General features: G+C 43.9%; 1 protein-coding gene across 1 annotated transcript in view; it reads right to left on the reverse strand.

The window, feature by feature from the left end:
* Nucleotides 1-247: 247 nt before the first annotated feature.
* BRPF1 (bromodomain and PHD finger containing 1) overlaps nucleotides 248-16670 on the reverse strand; it is a 40623-nt gene continuing 24200 nt past the window's right edge. The window contains exons 10-15 of the mRNA XM_018576128.1: nucleotides 11178-11465; nucleotides 7451-7598; nucleotides 5823-5950; nucleotides 3762-3883; nucleotides 3398-3552; nucleotides 248-974 (exon numbers count right to left, since the gene is read on the reverse strand). Coding sequence (XP_018431630.1) covers nucleotides 791-974; nucleotides 3398-3552; nucleotides 3762-3883; nucleotides 5823-5950; nucleotides 7451-7598; nucleotides 11178-11465 — 1025 coding nt within the window. The 3' untranslated portion in view covers nucleotides 248-790. The remainder of the gene's footprint in view (nucleotides 975-3397; nucleotides 3553-3761; nucleotides 3884-5822; nucleotides 5951-7450; nucleotides 7599-11177; nucleotides 11466-16670) is intronic.

Raw genomic sequence — 16670 nt, forward strand, 5'->3', positions numbered from 1 at the left:
GCTCATTTAGTGCCTGTACATATTTAAATGTCTGGAAACAGTTCTACATTAAGACTAAGGCAGGGGTGGGCAAACTCCGGGCCCTTCAGCTGTGGTGCAACTACAAATCCTATTGGGCATTGCAAGAGTCTGACAGCCACAGACATAACTCCCAGAAACAAATGCATGATTGGATCTGTAGTTGCACCACAGCAAGAGGGATGGACTTTGCCTACCACTGGCTTATATATATATATATTTTTTTTCCTCTGGTGCAAGCTCACAACTTTTGTTACAAATTTTGCAGAGAGAACATAATAGGAATGGAACATACGTATCTGAAGGGATGGAAGATCCAAATTCCTTAATAAAACCATCAGACAGCTCAATATACAAATGGTATGAAGTCTGCACATAGGAATCCATGATTAATGTGTAACCAGCAAAAAAAACAAAAAACAGCCGACCCCAGTAGCACGTCCGTTAACTCCACAAGACGGAGGCCTGTGTTAGATGGTTTGTATTAAAATGGTCAACCAGCGACCATAAGGACATCTTGTCAGAATGTCATCGTCGTCCTGTTTGCTACTTGTTAGCCCTATCTGTGCTCGCAGCGACCCACAAAAGTGCAGCACTGGCCCTCTCCGTCGTAGTCACGCTAGCTGAAAACGCTTGTTCATTTATTAACTGCTACTCACTTTAAGGTAACCTCTCTGGTTCAGGTTACCGTGTATTTTACTCTTAGCAACAGCAGCAGAGGATGTGACCCAGATGGTCGGCAAGAAAATGCCCCAGAGGATAACGGAAGGCGCTAGTCACTTTCACTTGTCTCGCTGCTCTGCGTGCCTTGGACTTTGTTGCGGTGCTGCACGGCGCGTTCGTAGGCGATCTGCACAGATTTGCGGATGTTTGATTTTCTCCCTTCCAGCATTTTTTCTTTATCCAGCTCGCGGTTCAGCCCCAGCGGAACCAGCTTTGTTCTGGGCAGCCACTGCCTGTAGAGCAAAGATATGAAGTATTACACACTAGTAATACATTATTTTACAAGGAAACCGTTAAAGTGGAACTATGGGCAAACGCAAAAATTACATTTGCTGCTGTCTGTCAATAGCATTATTAACACAGAAATGTTTGTTTTTTGAGTACGTTTGTCTCAAGCCCTGTAATGGTCACTTTTGTTGAACAGCTTGGTCTGCATGCATAGTTGGAGACAGTTATAAATAAAAGCATGTAGGTGAAAAAAAAGGGAGCCACATGTTGAATAGTAGGACACCAGTCACATGGAGCCAGAGAGAGAGTCCTTTACCCTGTGTAAGTTCCAAGTTGTAACTTGCAACTTAAACAGGCTTGCTCACTTTGTGCTGGCGGCTGAACGGAGCGTTGGGTGAGTGAAGGGAAAGCAAGTGCGTTCAACTTGTAGGAATTGCTTGGGCAAATCACAGGTTCAGTTTAAGCATACGTGACATGCAACAGGTAGCAATATCATTAAAGGACGACTATGAGGTTAGTGACTTTCACTCATCCTCATAGTTGGAGCCGACGTGTGACATTGAAGCAGTCACATGTCGGCTCTACCGTGTTTTCCCGAAAATAAGACACTGTCATATTTTTTTTGGCTCAAAAAAACACACTAGGTCTTATTTTTGGGGTAGGTCTTATTTTTATTTTTTTTTGATGTACAACAATCCACAGTTATTCATGTAGAAATGTCTACATGTATTCATGTACAAAAATATGGTAATCAGGGGTGCCGTACCTTTCCAAGAGCAATTTGGTAACCAGAATGACCGAAGTGCGCTTTCACTATGGACTCCTCACAGGCGGAGTGCATTTGGTATCACTCCGCCTGTGACAAAAGCCGGAGCTATAGAGGAGGCATCGACATATGCGGCTCTGCTCCCTCCGTTGCCGCCTTGCTTCCTCTAGCGCTGGCTTCGTTGGCACCGCTGATTCTCTCCTGCCTCTCCCACGGCTCTTTAAGTTCCCCCTTATGCCACCACCGGCCCTGGGAATGGTCACAACTAGGTCTTATATTTTAGCAATTCCCAAAAATAGTAGTAGGTTTTATTTTCGGGGAAACAGGGTATTGTTCGGGAAGTGAGCGAACACATATCGTCTCTTACTCATTGTCCGATCATCTCCCTGCAGAGAGCAATGACCATCAGTCACCGCTCCCCGCATGGATTCCCCTCCATTACTGACTAGAGGAACGGACGGGGAGGGGGTGGGCACAGCTGGCTCTGCGTCTGGATAGGCAGAGCCAGCTGTCAATCAGCCAGCAGGTTTGATCTCGACAGTATTATCCAAGCTGTATACTGAGCTTTGGATCACGGGAGGAGGTTCGTATATGTCCTCACGTGACCCTTAACCTCCCTGGCGGTATGATTATTTTGATTTTCGTAATTTTTTCGGCGCAATTTTTTTTCGGATTTTTTTCCTTATTTTATTTCTTCGCTTTTTTTCGAATTTCCCGCCGGTTCCGCCAACATGCGACGCGTCAGCTCGCAAGGGACGGAACCCGGAAGATAGATGCCTGCGCCGGCCCTGAGGACACCGCACGGCTCGAGGGACAAGGTAAGTAAATAATGTGGGATATTCCCGGGTGTAGCTCAGGGTATGGAAAAGTAACCCCGAGCTACACTCGGGAATACCGCCAAGGAGGTTAAGAGAACTATGGGATAAAAAAAGGTTACCCTATAGTTCTCTTTTAAGCATAAGGAAATTTTAAATGAAGTACTAATGCATACCTTTATCAAGGCAAGGCACTAACCTGCTTATGACCAAAATGGTTCTGGAGTCTATGATGTATATCATATGTATAACCTATGTCCAGTGCCAAAAAAATATAGCATGCCCAGTCACAAGCAGGATATAATATTTCTTCACCTCACTTCTTTTTTGTATTTATAGGTTATGCTCTAAAGCGTGTATATCTTACCCCCAAGCACTTTATACTCATCTCTCCAGTGCTACCCTGACACTCTTCCTGTGTGGATAGTGCTGCAAAATACACAATGCTTTCATATAAGAGGAGCATGCGATTGTTTCCCATGATGCACTGATCGGCCAAAGTATTGTCATGTAATGGAAAAGGCGACATAACTGCTCCATTTCCGCCCTCTGAGCTCCAACACCAGCTGATATTCGATCATTTGGAAATAGCAGTGAAGGAGCAAGAACAGCAGGTGACAACCGGAAAAGTGGACATAACGTTGTTGGGGAAGTGGGCTGCACATGATTTACTTCTAGTATTTGAATGTATTGTCTAAAAGCATTAGTATGCAATTATCCACCATGGCGGAAAAAAAATAAAAGGGAATGGCCATGGGCCTGAGGCAGTCTCCATCCAGGCGAGTGTAGACCCCACTTAGAAGAAACATTTACTGTCCACACAGATATCCTATTAACGAACACTCACCAAGTCCGTTTATTGTCAAAAAACAGAACGAGGTAGAGATGCTCTTGTGCTTCTTCTGTCATCTGCTCTCCTAGCTTGAGAACATCTACGGGTGGTACAGGAATGGGAACCCCGTGGTGAAACACTCCTTCTCTGGGCATCTTTGGGTCGATAATCTTTAGAAAAGAAAAAGAGTTGGTGAAAATTCCACAAGGCCTGGACATTCACAACATACAAATTGAAGGCACATCAAAAAATCATAAATAAAAGATGGATTTTTTTTTTTTTTGGTAGGTTCAGCCGACCCATGATGATTAGTTATGGTGGACAATTATACAACTACTGTAACATTAAGTAGAATAATAGGGGAGGAACTGATCTCTACCAGAGCTGGATAGGAGGGGTATCCCCGACACTTGGCCCACACCAAGTCTAAGGCGTCTAGAGTAGAGTCTTCGTCTTCGGACAGCCACCCCGCCCCTCGTCCCTCCATTCCTTTGCGTACCACTATCAAACAACAGAAAAGGTCACAAGTCATAGGTCTGCCTGGAATCTCACAAATCATACAGTACAATATAAAATCTTATAAAGTAAATATATAAACGGGAAAATATACAAAAAAAACAAAACCTCTTGCTCTACTATCTCTGCACCTGAGGGCCTCGTACCAGAAATATCCCAATCACACAAACAAAGATAAGGAAAAAATGCAATGATCGTTAAGTGAACCCGTGGCCAGGCTATGGACATTCAGGTTTTGACATATGCTTACATATTCTTAACAAACGGTATGTAACCTTTAAAGGATCTAAACCCAAGAACAAAAAATGAATATATAGCAGCTCGCCAGTATTTTGATGTGGTGGCTGCACATGATTTTTTCTTTTCAGGCTTTTTTCTTTCTTTCTTTTGACCTGGTAATTCTGCAAATAACATACTTCCTGTCCCTGGGTGGCTACGCTCACTAACTCCACTAGATCTATGATAGGAGCCATGGCTGCCACCCAGGCTGGACTTCAAACATGTCTTCCTCTGGTTATCTCCTTTACATGATGTGGGGGAATAAGTAGTCTACAGAAGGAAGATAACATGGTTTGTGCTTTTAGTTCATAGCTAATAGTGACACGGGCACAGCATTTCTGGCAAGATCAACAGATATTTTCTGTACTTGCAGGAAATATTATTGGCCTGAAAAATTAAAACTAGGGCACCCACCACATCTCAAGACTGGTGCACTGCAATATATAAACTGCTTGCTCTTGGGATTAGATATCCTCTAAAAAAATCCCTCTCTGACCTCTGTATATTCCCAAATCTGCTCAACTGCTGAGGCCACTTCAACACCTAGTGATGGGGTCCACCATTCCCCCCGCTCCAGCCCCCAATAGGGGTATTCTATACTCTCCCTGAGTGATTCAACCCTCAGTATCCACCAAAAAAAACCCTGAACCGTCTGCTTCGGATGGACATAACCTTTAAAGAGAACATGCTACATACACACTTTGAAGGGATTACATATCCCCAAGAAATGTTAAAGGCCAAATCCACCTAAAACATTTTCCTCAGCTTCTTAAAGAGATACGGTCTGCAGACTACAGGTAAAGTATACCCATGGTCCCTCTTCACCATCACATCATATGGGGAAGGTCACATGCTCCCCCATACCCAGATGCCCTGCTCCACGAGGACAACAGAACAGCAGCTCAGGGGAGTGGAGATATTGGTGTTGATGGGTGGGTGGCTATCTGTAGACGGTCATTTCTCCTTGAATAGGCTGCCTCTCTACAACTCCCAGAGAATTACCCAGCAGGGCCATACCCTCCAGTTAGTGAGGTGTCACTCTCTCACAGCAGGATTCTTTACTGCATTTTTTTTTTTTAAAGAATCACTGGGAGAAAGTAACACCAACAATTGGTGATGTAATGACTATGGCAACTGGGAACACCTCATCACTGAAGTCCCTGAGGGATATAAGAAGCCGATATGTGACTCAACATGCTAGGACTGAAGCAAGAGTGCAATATCAGTTTTTTTAGTGGATCAGGCCTTTAAAGTACTCTATCAGTATACGACCATTCTGGACAATAATGTTTTCATGATTATGACACAAATTGTACAGCGGGATTTCTAATCAGATGACAGACTGTACAACAATGGGAAACTCCATAACATGTACATGGCATGTGTGTTATAAAATACCCGGACTATTCTATCCAAGTTTACCAATTAACAAAAAAACAAACAAACATTTTTTGATTAAAGTGAACAGACTGGGTGGGCCAAGTGTTTTATTTAAATTCTGAAATTTTCTTTTTATTAAAATCAACTTTAATTAGCATGGGTAAAATATGTCTGACAAATTAACAGTTGGGGGAGAAAAATGGCAGTGAGGATTTAGGAAAGTGAGGCTATCCCAATGTGTACTGTTCTGAACAGAGGTACTTACAGCCATGTCCTCGCCCCCCCAAGGAATAGGACTCGTTTTCAGTTCCCGACGTGTCCTCGCTGCTGTAGTCATGGTAGTTCTCTCTCGAGAAGGATTGCTTTCCTCGTCCCTGTTTAGAAGGTGTTGTGCTGCAAGCAAAAAAAAAAAACGTAAATGGACTTTTCATGAAAAAAATGTATATAGCATATAACATTGCTACACAACCTATTTTCTGATTTAATGCTATAAAATACATTTCTATTGGAATCGGAAGCAGCTGTAATTTTTTTTAATGGTTTAAAAATGTAATGCTATATGACAACCTGGGGGTGTTCTGTACACCATTGCTGTACAAATTACCCCTTGCTTTAGTGATTGGATCACTGATATTCTCAGTTTGCACTTAGACGTAACCTACCGTGTTTCCCAGGAAGTAAGACCTAGCGCTATCTTCAGGGATTTCTGTAATACAAGACCTACCCCGAAAATAAGACCTAGTTCGGTGGTAGGTCTTATATTACCGAAATCCCTGAAGATAGCTCTAGGTCTTATTTTCGGGGTAGCTGCACATATAATTGAAATTTACATGTCAAGACTGGCCGCAGCTCCCTCCCTCCCGCACGCCCACCTGTTTGCCTCGGCTGCCGCTGAAAACTACAATTCACAGCAGGCACAGCGCGGGTCGAAGTGAGGTCAGGGAACTTCTGATTGGTGGCTCCCTGGATGGCATCAGAGCGGAGAGCTCCAGACAGCTGCAGCCAGGTAAAAATAAGACATCCCCCGAAAATAAGACCTAGTGTCTTTTTTCGGGGGAACAAAATATAAGACAGTGTCTTATCTTCGGGGAAACACGGTATCAAAGTATACCACTAAATAACTGTATCATAAACTGCATATAGCAGCTGTGCTTCTTATTATTATAGAGCTGACCATTGTGCAGCACTTTACATACTGTACATTCACATCACTCCTTGTCCTCAAGTCGCTTACAATCTAAGATCCCTATTGTAAACAATTGCACATGTTTAATATAGCCACGTGTCTAATCTATGCCTCTCCCATTCAATAAAAAATAAAACACTTAAGCTGGCCATACACCTATAGATTATCTGTGTTCAGATGTAAAAAGTGCAACAGATTCCTCCATCTACGCTAAACTGTGCAGATGGAGGAACCTCCCACTGGGCCAAGCTTCAGCATCTTGCTAGTCGGCCCCGCTGGCTCTCAATAACTAAACAATGCATCCAATCAGATGGTCAGGTATTAAGAGCTCAGGCTAGGTTCACACCTAGGTGACACCTCACTGCGCAGCAATCAACCACGAGTCGCCAAGGTGTGAACCAATCGCACTGTGGGTGCCATTATTTTCTTATGGCACCCCAGTCGCGCCAGGCAGAGCGCACGGTTCCGCGTGGCAATCGCTGCCTGCATTGTGCAGGACCACACAACACCCGGGACGTGCGGTGTGAACCTAGCCTCACATAGGTGCGGAAGGTCGGGTGCCCACATAAGTTTGGCCATATGGTGAATAAGAGACCTAAGAAGACTGCTTAGGAAACATCACGAGCAGGACACTCGCCACTGCTTGCTCCATCAATCCTCACCTGATCAGTTTGTTTGGAACGGCCTATTATGTTCAGTAAGCTTACCTGGTTCTGTCTGATGCAGCACTGCTGCTGCTGGTGGTGCTGGACTCGGAGTCGGAGCTGCTCCGGGGAAGATTGCAGTCAGTGCGGTAAATTAAAAAACTTTTTTTCACCTGCTGGTTGCTGCCACTGAAGCCATTGGTGGGCATGTCTGAAAATATGGAAACACATTAGATAATGGAAAATCTATTTTTTTCCCCCCAGAACATTAGATCCATGATTGTTTGAATACATGTGGTGCAGGTAGAGTTTTGGGGGCAGTGCCTTTCATAACTATAGGAAATATGGATCAGCCCCTGAACATTGCTTTAAGCCAACCAGTATCTGGTCTGGACGGTATAAACAAAATACCAGTATAACTTAAAATAGACCTGTGGCCAGGCTAAGGACATTTAAGTACTTACATATTCTCAATACACAGCAAATACACTTTAAAACAAGCCTCTCACTCACCTCTGTGGCTTTAGGTACTGTGGAGTAATTAATGCTGAAAGTTCAGCAGTGAAGTCATGCAAGTCAGATCCGAGCACTCTATTTTTCCCTTCTTTCTGTGCACCTGATCTATGTTTAAAGGAGAACTATGGGGTCAGTGTTTTTCCCCATAGTTCTCCTCAGGGTCACGGGAGGACATAAACTAGCCTCCTCCTGTCACCCAAAGCTCAGTATACTGCAAGCTACAGCTCGCGGTATACTGAGACCATCCCGACATTACTGTCGAGATCCACCCAGCTGTGTGAGTGACAGCTGGCTCTGCCTATCTAGAAGCAGAGCCAGCTGTACCCGCCCTCTCCCCGCTGGAGGATCAGAGCGGGGAGAGGGGGAATCCCTGCAGGAAGCCGTGAGTGACAGTCATGGCTCTCTGCAGGGACAGGATTGAGAAGTGAGCGAGTGACGGTATGTGTTCGCCTCCTTCCTGAGCTATTGAGCCGACTTGTGACAGTCTAATTGTCGCAGGTCAGCTAGAACTATGAGGCTGAGTGAAAATCACTCACCTCATAGTTCTCCTTAAACATTAGACACAGGAAGGCCAGGATGCCGACAACTAAATGATTTAAGAATTAATTGTTCCACAGTCTCTATACAGCTACCAAGGTCAGTGAGGGCTTGTTTTGAAGCTTAACTACTGCTTGTTAATATGTACATATGTGAATGTCCATAGCCTGGCCACAGTTCTACTTCAAGAGCAGGCACTGGAAGTTGCCTGTACATACCCAAAGGGGAAGGTATGCTGTGTCTGTACTCAACCCCAAAACTGACAGCTATGAAATGCTGAGAAGTGGTCACATAGAGCTACCAACGTTTCTAATGCTGCCTCAGGTGTCATGACTCCAAAAAACTGGAAGTTTTATTTATGGTTTTTTTTTATAGACAAGTTGGTTGTGGCCAGTTTACATGCAAAAACTAATTTTTACTTAAAAACGAAGCCTAGGTTCCGTCGTGTCTACCAAATAAATATTTTCACCTTGCCTCAGTAAACCATAACCACCTAAGCTGAACACTTGAAGGAGAACTATGGGGCAACCTTGTTTTTTTTGCCCATAGTTCTCCTCGGGGTCACAGGAGGACATATACTGTGTCCTCAGGTGACCCAAAACTGAGCATATAGCTGGCTATTGCCTGCTATATGCGGAGAGTGCCGCACCCAGGACGGATCCCGACAATACTGTTGGGATCCTTCATGCTGGCTGATTGACAACGGGCTCTGCCTCTCTAGTGTGCCCGCCCCCTCCCTCCAGTCCGCGGGGGGAATCCCTGTGGGGAGCGGTGACTGACCGTCACCGCTCTTTGCAAGGAGAGGATCGGGAAGTCAGCGATCGGTGGTGTGTGTTCGCTGACTTACCGATCAATAGAGTCGACCTGTGACAGCTTCTTTGTCACAGGTCGGCTTGAATTATGGGGATGAGTGTTTTCGCTCACCCCATAATTCTCCTTTAACTTAAACCCAATTCAATTTCTGAAACGTGTGGCCACTCTTCCTTCGGTTATACTTTGGCAGGCCTGAACCTCCTCCTTGTTCTTCATAAGTCATTAATGATGGTGGTGGTGGGAAAGGGATATCCATGGTGTACCAAGCTGACAAACCTCAGGAAAGTTTTCAAGGCCAATAGTTTATTCTTCCTTCAAGGCCAGGTGAGCCTCAGTGGCATGTTACAATGACATGTATAGTACTGTACATACAAACTGTAGGATATCATTTTGCTTGGTTATAGGTCTCTTGGTGGTCGAAACTATGTAGCAGCTGGATCATTTGCTAATCAAAAACCATATGCTGACTTTAAAGACAAACTATTGGGAGAGTAAAATGTACACGTCCTAATAGTTTGAGCCGGCGTGCAACATTGCAGCGGTCACGACAACTTTATATCTTGAGAACTGAGCGATCACAAACCACTGATTGCTCGGGTTTCTCCCTGCACATCACGGGTTCTCCCTGCACAGAATGGTGACTGTCAGTTACTGCTCCCTGCAGGAATATCCCCTCCCCTCTCTGTTCCTCCAGCACTTATTGGAGGGACAGATGAGGGGGGGGCACAGCTGGATCTGGCTCTAGAAAGACAGAGCCAGCTGTCAAATAAGGCAGCGGGGTGGATGCAGCCAATATTGTCTTTCCAGGCTGCAGCATGGCTCTGTGCTGTCCACATATAGCAGGTTATATGCCACTATATGCTGACTTTGATTCAGAGGAGTACATTAGAAATGTAGTCATGTGACCCAAAAAAATGTAGATGAAAACTAGAGATGCACCAATACCAGTTTTTCCGATATCGAGTACCGATTTTTTTTTTTGGTACTTGCCGATACTGAATACTAATACCGGCATCCGTGGGCCCGGATTATCAGGAAGCCAGGCGGCAGGTCATGACGTGCCGCCCGGCTTCCTGATTGATCAGGAAGCCAAGCTACCTAGAAAAAAAAGTGAAGCCGGCTTCCTAACCAATCAGAAAGCCGGCCGGCATGTCATGACCCACCTCCGGCCTTCTGATTAGCTTCACTTGTTGATAGACAGCCTGGCTTCCTGACCAATCAAGGAGGTGGGTCATGACATGCTGTTAAGCAGCCATTTTGCAAATGGCTTCCCTCCCTAGCATTGTTGGTACCTCGAACCTGCACCTTTCATCGTGTGGGGGCTGGTATTGTCAGACTTAACTCAAGCACCGCTTGAGTGCTAGGATGATTTGCAGTCATGTGACCGGGCCTAAAACACTGAAGATAAGGGATGTAATGGGCAATTTCTGAGATTGGAAACATGCTAAAATCAACCTAATAGTAAATGTCCCATTGCCATGTTTCTGGTGGTTCACCCATAAAACTACTTGAACTAGAGGATTTTTAGTTTGGTAAAGCACTGTGTATCAAACCATTGCAAGTGTTTTTTTCATCAGTGCTGCTGATCTCCTTCAGTCTCTTTCTGTCTATATGTGCTCGCTCAAGCATGGGCTGCACATCATAGTTGTGGACCTGAAAATGGCAACAGTGGACCATGCCTGTGCAATGTGTGTCGGCACAGCCTCTCATACAGGAGCTCATGCGAGAGGATGACCAAAGAAACAGGAGAAAGTTGCCCCCCGCCACCCCAACAGCTGAAGTGCCTGAACAAAAGACCTTAAAAGCTGAAGAATACAATTAAAAAAACACCCTTTGAAATTACACTAACAGATTCAAAGTTTTTGAGATGTAACTGACTGGGATAAGATCTACTTCAATCTGCAGCGTCTGGGCCCCGACTTACCTATAGAGGCATCTTCTGCCGACCTGTCACTGTCGCTTTCACTGTCTGAACTGGATGTTGGCCGGGGACTCCTGCCTCTTTTCCTCGGCCTCTGGGACATTATAGACAGCTGAGGGGGTCCGATCGGACTGCTGATCTGCCTCGACGACATCTGGCTGTCTCTGTTCTTTGGTGGCCTCCCGGGTCTCTTTGGAGGTCCCGCCGTTTTGGGATTCTTCTTGGAGAAAAGGACAGAGGTCCTTCTACCGACTTCGTGTGCAGGGGTGGAGGAAATGTTTGGGCCAAGTCCTGAGAGGAGACAGACAGGCAGAGATAGCGCAGGATGTTAAGATTTAGAACAGGAGAGGTTGTTCAGGGGCTCAAGAATGAAGAACAGAGGTGGACAGAGCACAAAGTATGAGGAGAAAACCCATAACATAAGGCCTCCAAAAAAAACTAAACTAAAAATTCCAACCCTATTTTAATCAGTTTAGGACAGAGATCCCTAAACTCAGCTCTGCAAGAACCTTCCTCTCGCTAGGCACCAAAAACACAAACTGGCCAAAAGTTAAGGTTTAAATAAACACGCTTTATTGATAAAAAAAAAATGAAAACATTACCCAAGTAGAATATTTGGAATGTACAGCGCTTGATTACAATTCTATAAAAAAATAAGCTCAAAAAAAAAATATATATAAATCTGTCAAACCTCACAGTATGAAAACTGAGAATAACGTTACAAAGACCTGATAAAAGAAAGGCAATATGAAACAGTTAAAGGGAAACTGTATGTATGTATATATATATTACATACATACATACACACATGTGCGAGTTATCCATGTGCAAATAATAGTGTTGCCAAGTTATTAAAGGGTAAAGGGCACTACAGTTTATTAGATATATACATAAAATAACTTCTTAATGTAAGTAATGTTATTATGAGCCAAGGTTTTATGTGTTGTTTGTAATTTATTTTGTATATGGGATCTTCCTGATCAGCAGTGACACTTAGCCCTCATCCGCACGAGAAACGGCTGGCCGGCCCGTACAGATCCGTGCGGCGTGCATGGCTGTATCAGGCAGCTCCCGGGAAGGACAGGTGCTGCGTGTGATTTGTACGCAGCAGCCCGTCCTTCTCTATGGGAGTACGCGGCCGTACGCTCACACGACCTGCCGTCCGTACGGGTGAGGGTGTCAGTACTCGTCCACTGACCGGATGGATCCTGTCGGTGTCAGAGCAGTGACACCCGCACGGACAGGCAGAATCTGATTGAAAACAACAAACTCTTTGCAGTCTCTATTGACACAAGGCCCTGGTAGCTTTGTGACCATGTCATTTAGGCTGCCTTGGATTCAAAGTGAATCTATGCCCATGCTAAGAACATTCAAGTACTTTGTATTTTAAACAAACAGTATATGAGGTTTGAAACAAGTCCTCATCGACCTCTGTGGCTGCAGGACCTGTGGAGCAATTCATCATCAAATTTCAAAGCAAAACCAGAGTCCTGCAAATATTTCTCTAAGCAGCTCAGTTCCCCGTCCTCTCCTTCCAGCAGTGACCTGGCAGCTCTGCTCCACCCTCCCAAAGCTTCTGCCTTGTTTGCATTACAGAACAAGAGGCTGCTGAGCCGCTGCAAGGAGGGGGGCAGAGCTTTTTGTTAGAGAAGGACTTAAACTTCCATGCTTCCGATATGAAATTTAAGGACGAATTGCTCCACAATGCCCACAGCCACAGAGGTCAGTGGGGGCTTATTTTAAAGCTCACTTACTGCTTAATGTTTAACTTAACTTCCAGTTTAAATCAGATAAATAGATTGCAGGTGCAAAAGTTCTCATTTCCTGTAGAAAGGCTTGTTCTCTGCCAGCATGCAGCAGAGAAGGCCCCTACTCTGTGCGTGGATGCAGTGGCTCCTTTGCAAAGAGCTTGAGCTCTACAATCAGCAGGGAGCATGATATTCGCTGACTGAAGAGCTATAGGTCTGACTTAACAGGGAGTTGTTGCACCTCTGCAGAGTCCACTGCATCAAGCGAAGAGAAAGTGTCCAGGCTTTTCTACTCTAACTGCTTTCTAAAGGAAACAAGCTAAGACTGGTAGGCACTTGGCATGTATTTAGCTTATCTACGTTGGTCTTGAAAGTCCATAGCTTAGCTACAGGTTCAGTTTAAGTCACATAAGTGCTTACAAGTGTTTTTCTTCTCTAAATTCATGGCAAGAAAGAGGTTCTTTATTCCTCCCAATAGCATGATTTGGTGATGCTGACGCACAATGTACTGATTCATGAGGTCACTAATGACAGGTTCACTTAACGGTTTTAAAAGTCTTGTTTCTATATATAGTTTGGAACTGCACTGGCAGAAGCAAGCAGCCATATCTCCTCATTACCTATACAGGATTTGATTCCTGTTCAGTAGTGTTGCAGAGCTACTGGGCTTTGCTTTTCCTCACTATTGCAGTTTAATCAGTCTATGTGGCCTATCCTGAAGCCAAATTTGATCTCAACAGTTATCCAGCAAGCAGTGGAAAATACAGAACAGCAAGCATATGTGAAGGTCGCACCCAAAAGTTGTCTGGAAGTATATTTTACAATCACTAAATATAGTTGCTGAAAATCGGCCATCTTAGAAGACATGCAATGCTGAATTTTGTTGTCTCGCTGCCCTAATGGTAACAAAGTCAGAGAAAATGAACCTCAAATGGTGAAAAAACGCTCACTGGTCAGGCAGACCAGAGAGACAGCAAGTATAAACATTGTAAGCTTGTTTAGGTCTTTAAAGAACAATTCCAGGCAAAACAAACGTATTTATGAAAACGTCAAACTCTTTTTTTTGTTAAGTACATGTGAACTGTTCTACCTGCCAAAGGACTTGTAATTCTGTCTAGCCAGTCTTGTGCATAACAGACCTCTCTCATAACACTTTCCTCAATTATGTCACCTACTTGTTAGCAGGACGCAAGCGATATTGCCAATTCACTGCTCAATAAACAAGCTGCAAAGCTTAACCAGGAAAAAGGGCTGTCATCCATCTGGCTGTGCTTCATGGAAGAGGTGAGCGAATCACATTACAAATCTTTTAGCTGCAAAACAATTCATGTGTCTTTCAAAAATGCATGTAGTAGTTACCTGCCAGGTAACTAGAGAGTGAATGGTAGATTCCACCAAAGTGGATATATCCACTAGAAGTCTAAAAAGCAAGCAAAGGGCTGGACTGGGGCACGGAGTCTACAGAATTGCAAGCTCTGAAGTTTTTACTGTCACCTTCTTTATGAGCAGCCATATAGCACAGGAGGGGTGATGTATTACAAGACTATGCGCATCAGAGGTCTCTTGCCAGGTAAAGCATATTATACAAGGTTTGATTTATAAACTGTTCACACAGCTCTTTGCTGTGCGAATGAGATTTGCAGCACTTTATGGCCACTAGATGGAGCTGAGGAGGATAGAAATTTCCTGTGCTCCTCAGCTCCATCTAGTGGCTATACAGTGCAGTGAATTTGCACAGCGAAAAGCTGTTTAGCTGCTTTTTGCCTGGAGGTGCCCTTTTAACTCTTCCTATACTACTAAAAACTAATTTTTTTTAAAGGTTAACCAAACCTTTTAGAACATTATCAGTAACAATAAAACTTGACAAACATATATATTATCCACAACTCTGAAAGAAAATCAGCATTTCAAACTATAATTCGTATCAGAATACAAAATTCTCTAGCACTTTCTTCATCACATAAAGCTGAAAATACAGTGTATATGTCCAGTGTATACATTCACTGTTACTTTTACTGCTGTGGCCACTTCATGGTTACATTCATGTGACGCTGCACATTGTAACAGACATCCAACCCGGCTTCTTAAAGTGTCTGAAATTAGAACTGTCTGTACTGCTGTACAGGACGGCTCCGATATCATTTCCGTTTTTCTCTAGTCTTCACCACGTGAACTATGCACTTTGAGTTCCCTGGGCCTTTGTGGAAAGATCCAGATAACACAAACGTCTGGCTGAGCCATGCCAAGTTGGAGAAGCCCTTCCCAACAGCAGCCATGTTTAGCCCTCATTCACACGAGAAACGGCCGGCCCATACAGATCCGTGATGCGTGCACGCCGTATCGGGCCGCTCCCGGGAAGGACAGGTGCTGCGCGTGATTACACGCAGCAGCCTGTCCTTCTCTATGAGAGTACGCAGCCGTGCGCCGCCCTACGCTCACCCGACCTGCACAAAACATGATGTCCCTAGATCGCCAGAACCCAGGGGAGAAGTGACCAAGAGGACCATTCTAGTGGGACCGAGGATCAGGTGAGTATATCTGCTTCATTTTAGCCCCCTAGACAAAATGAGCACTTAACCCTTGCGGTGCAGAGGTAGCCCCACTGCAAGGGTAAAATAGTTTTATATTCTTAGAGTTCTTCTTTAAGGGGGTTTTTGTGTCGTAGATAGCAATCATATTCCAGCTGTCATTTTTATAGTGCAAATAAGAAAAGTATAGTGTGCATCGGACCAGATGCTATGAGCAAGTCTTTTTTTTTTTTTTTTTAATAGTCTGGAACACTATACTGGAAGCGCTGAATTCGACTTATCAGTAGTTCATGGTTGAAGAAAGTCAACTGAATTTCTATGGGGCTTGGTGAGGCCAGTTTTAACAAAAACAGGGTGCGCCTTAAACATGGGACACAGAGTTTAAGATTCACATGTGAAAAGTCTGAAGAGAGAGCCAGACCGAAGATCTAACAGTCCAAAAATCTTAGTATTAGTGTCTATTTATATTTCAAAAACAAAACAAACCCCATTTTCAGCACAGTTTTGTGTATTTGTTTCCATTATTGGTTTCTCCAATAACAGATTTTGCATGATGGAAGAAGAAATATGGAAGCACCATTCATTATGAGAACTAAAATCTCTACGATTAAAGTATTCTAATGAATGTCACAAAGGAAAAGTGGGTGAATGTTCCTTTTAAAAGTCGCTGGTTAGTGGACTGAAATTTTTTTGAAAAAAAAAAATTGAGTTGACAGTTTAATATTGTCCCACCAAATATACTTCAGAAATGCAATAATAATAAAAGAGCACCTGAAGTATTCTCCCAGAGAAGCAGGAGGGAAGGAACGTTCGGAACCTTTTTTTTTCATAAGGTTTTTGTTTTGTAAAAAGTTATAGAAGAGTTTGGGGTCACTGTAATGTTTTGAAATGTTGAGTCAAACTCACAACTTCTATCTCTGCATTGTTATCATAACAGTTAAACAGCATGAAGGATCGTTGGATTAAAAAAAAAAAAAAAGGACATAAACATAAAATACCCAAAAGACTTAATTCCAGTGCCTACCTCCCCTAGCTTCCTCTTTCTCAGCATTGGTTTACAATTGTCACATGTCAGTGGACAGTAATCTATCACAGCACCCCCCTGTCATTTCTGAACTATAGGGCTTGTTCACACCAATTGCCGTGCGTTCCAGTAGCTGCTGGAATGCACGGCAATCGCACACTAAACTTCCCCCTTTGTTCTGGGGTGGTGTACTGAA

The sequence above is a fragment of the Nanorana parkeri genome, unplaced genomic scaffold, assembly GCF_000935625.1.
Source record: "Nanorana parkeri isolate BGI_ZX_2015 unplaced genomic scaffold, ASM93562v1 scaffold56, whole genome shotgun sequence".
Classification (NCBI taxonomy): domain Eukaryota; kingdom Metazoa; phylum Chordata; class Amphibia; order Anura; family Dicroglossidae; genus Nanorana; species Nanorana parkeri.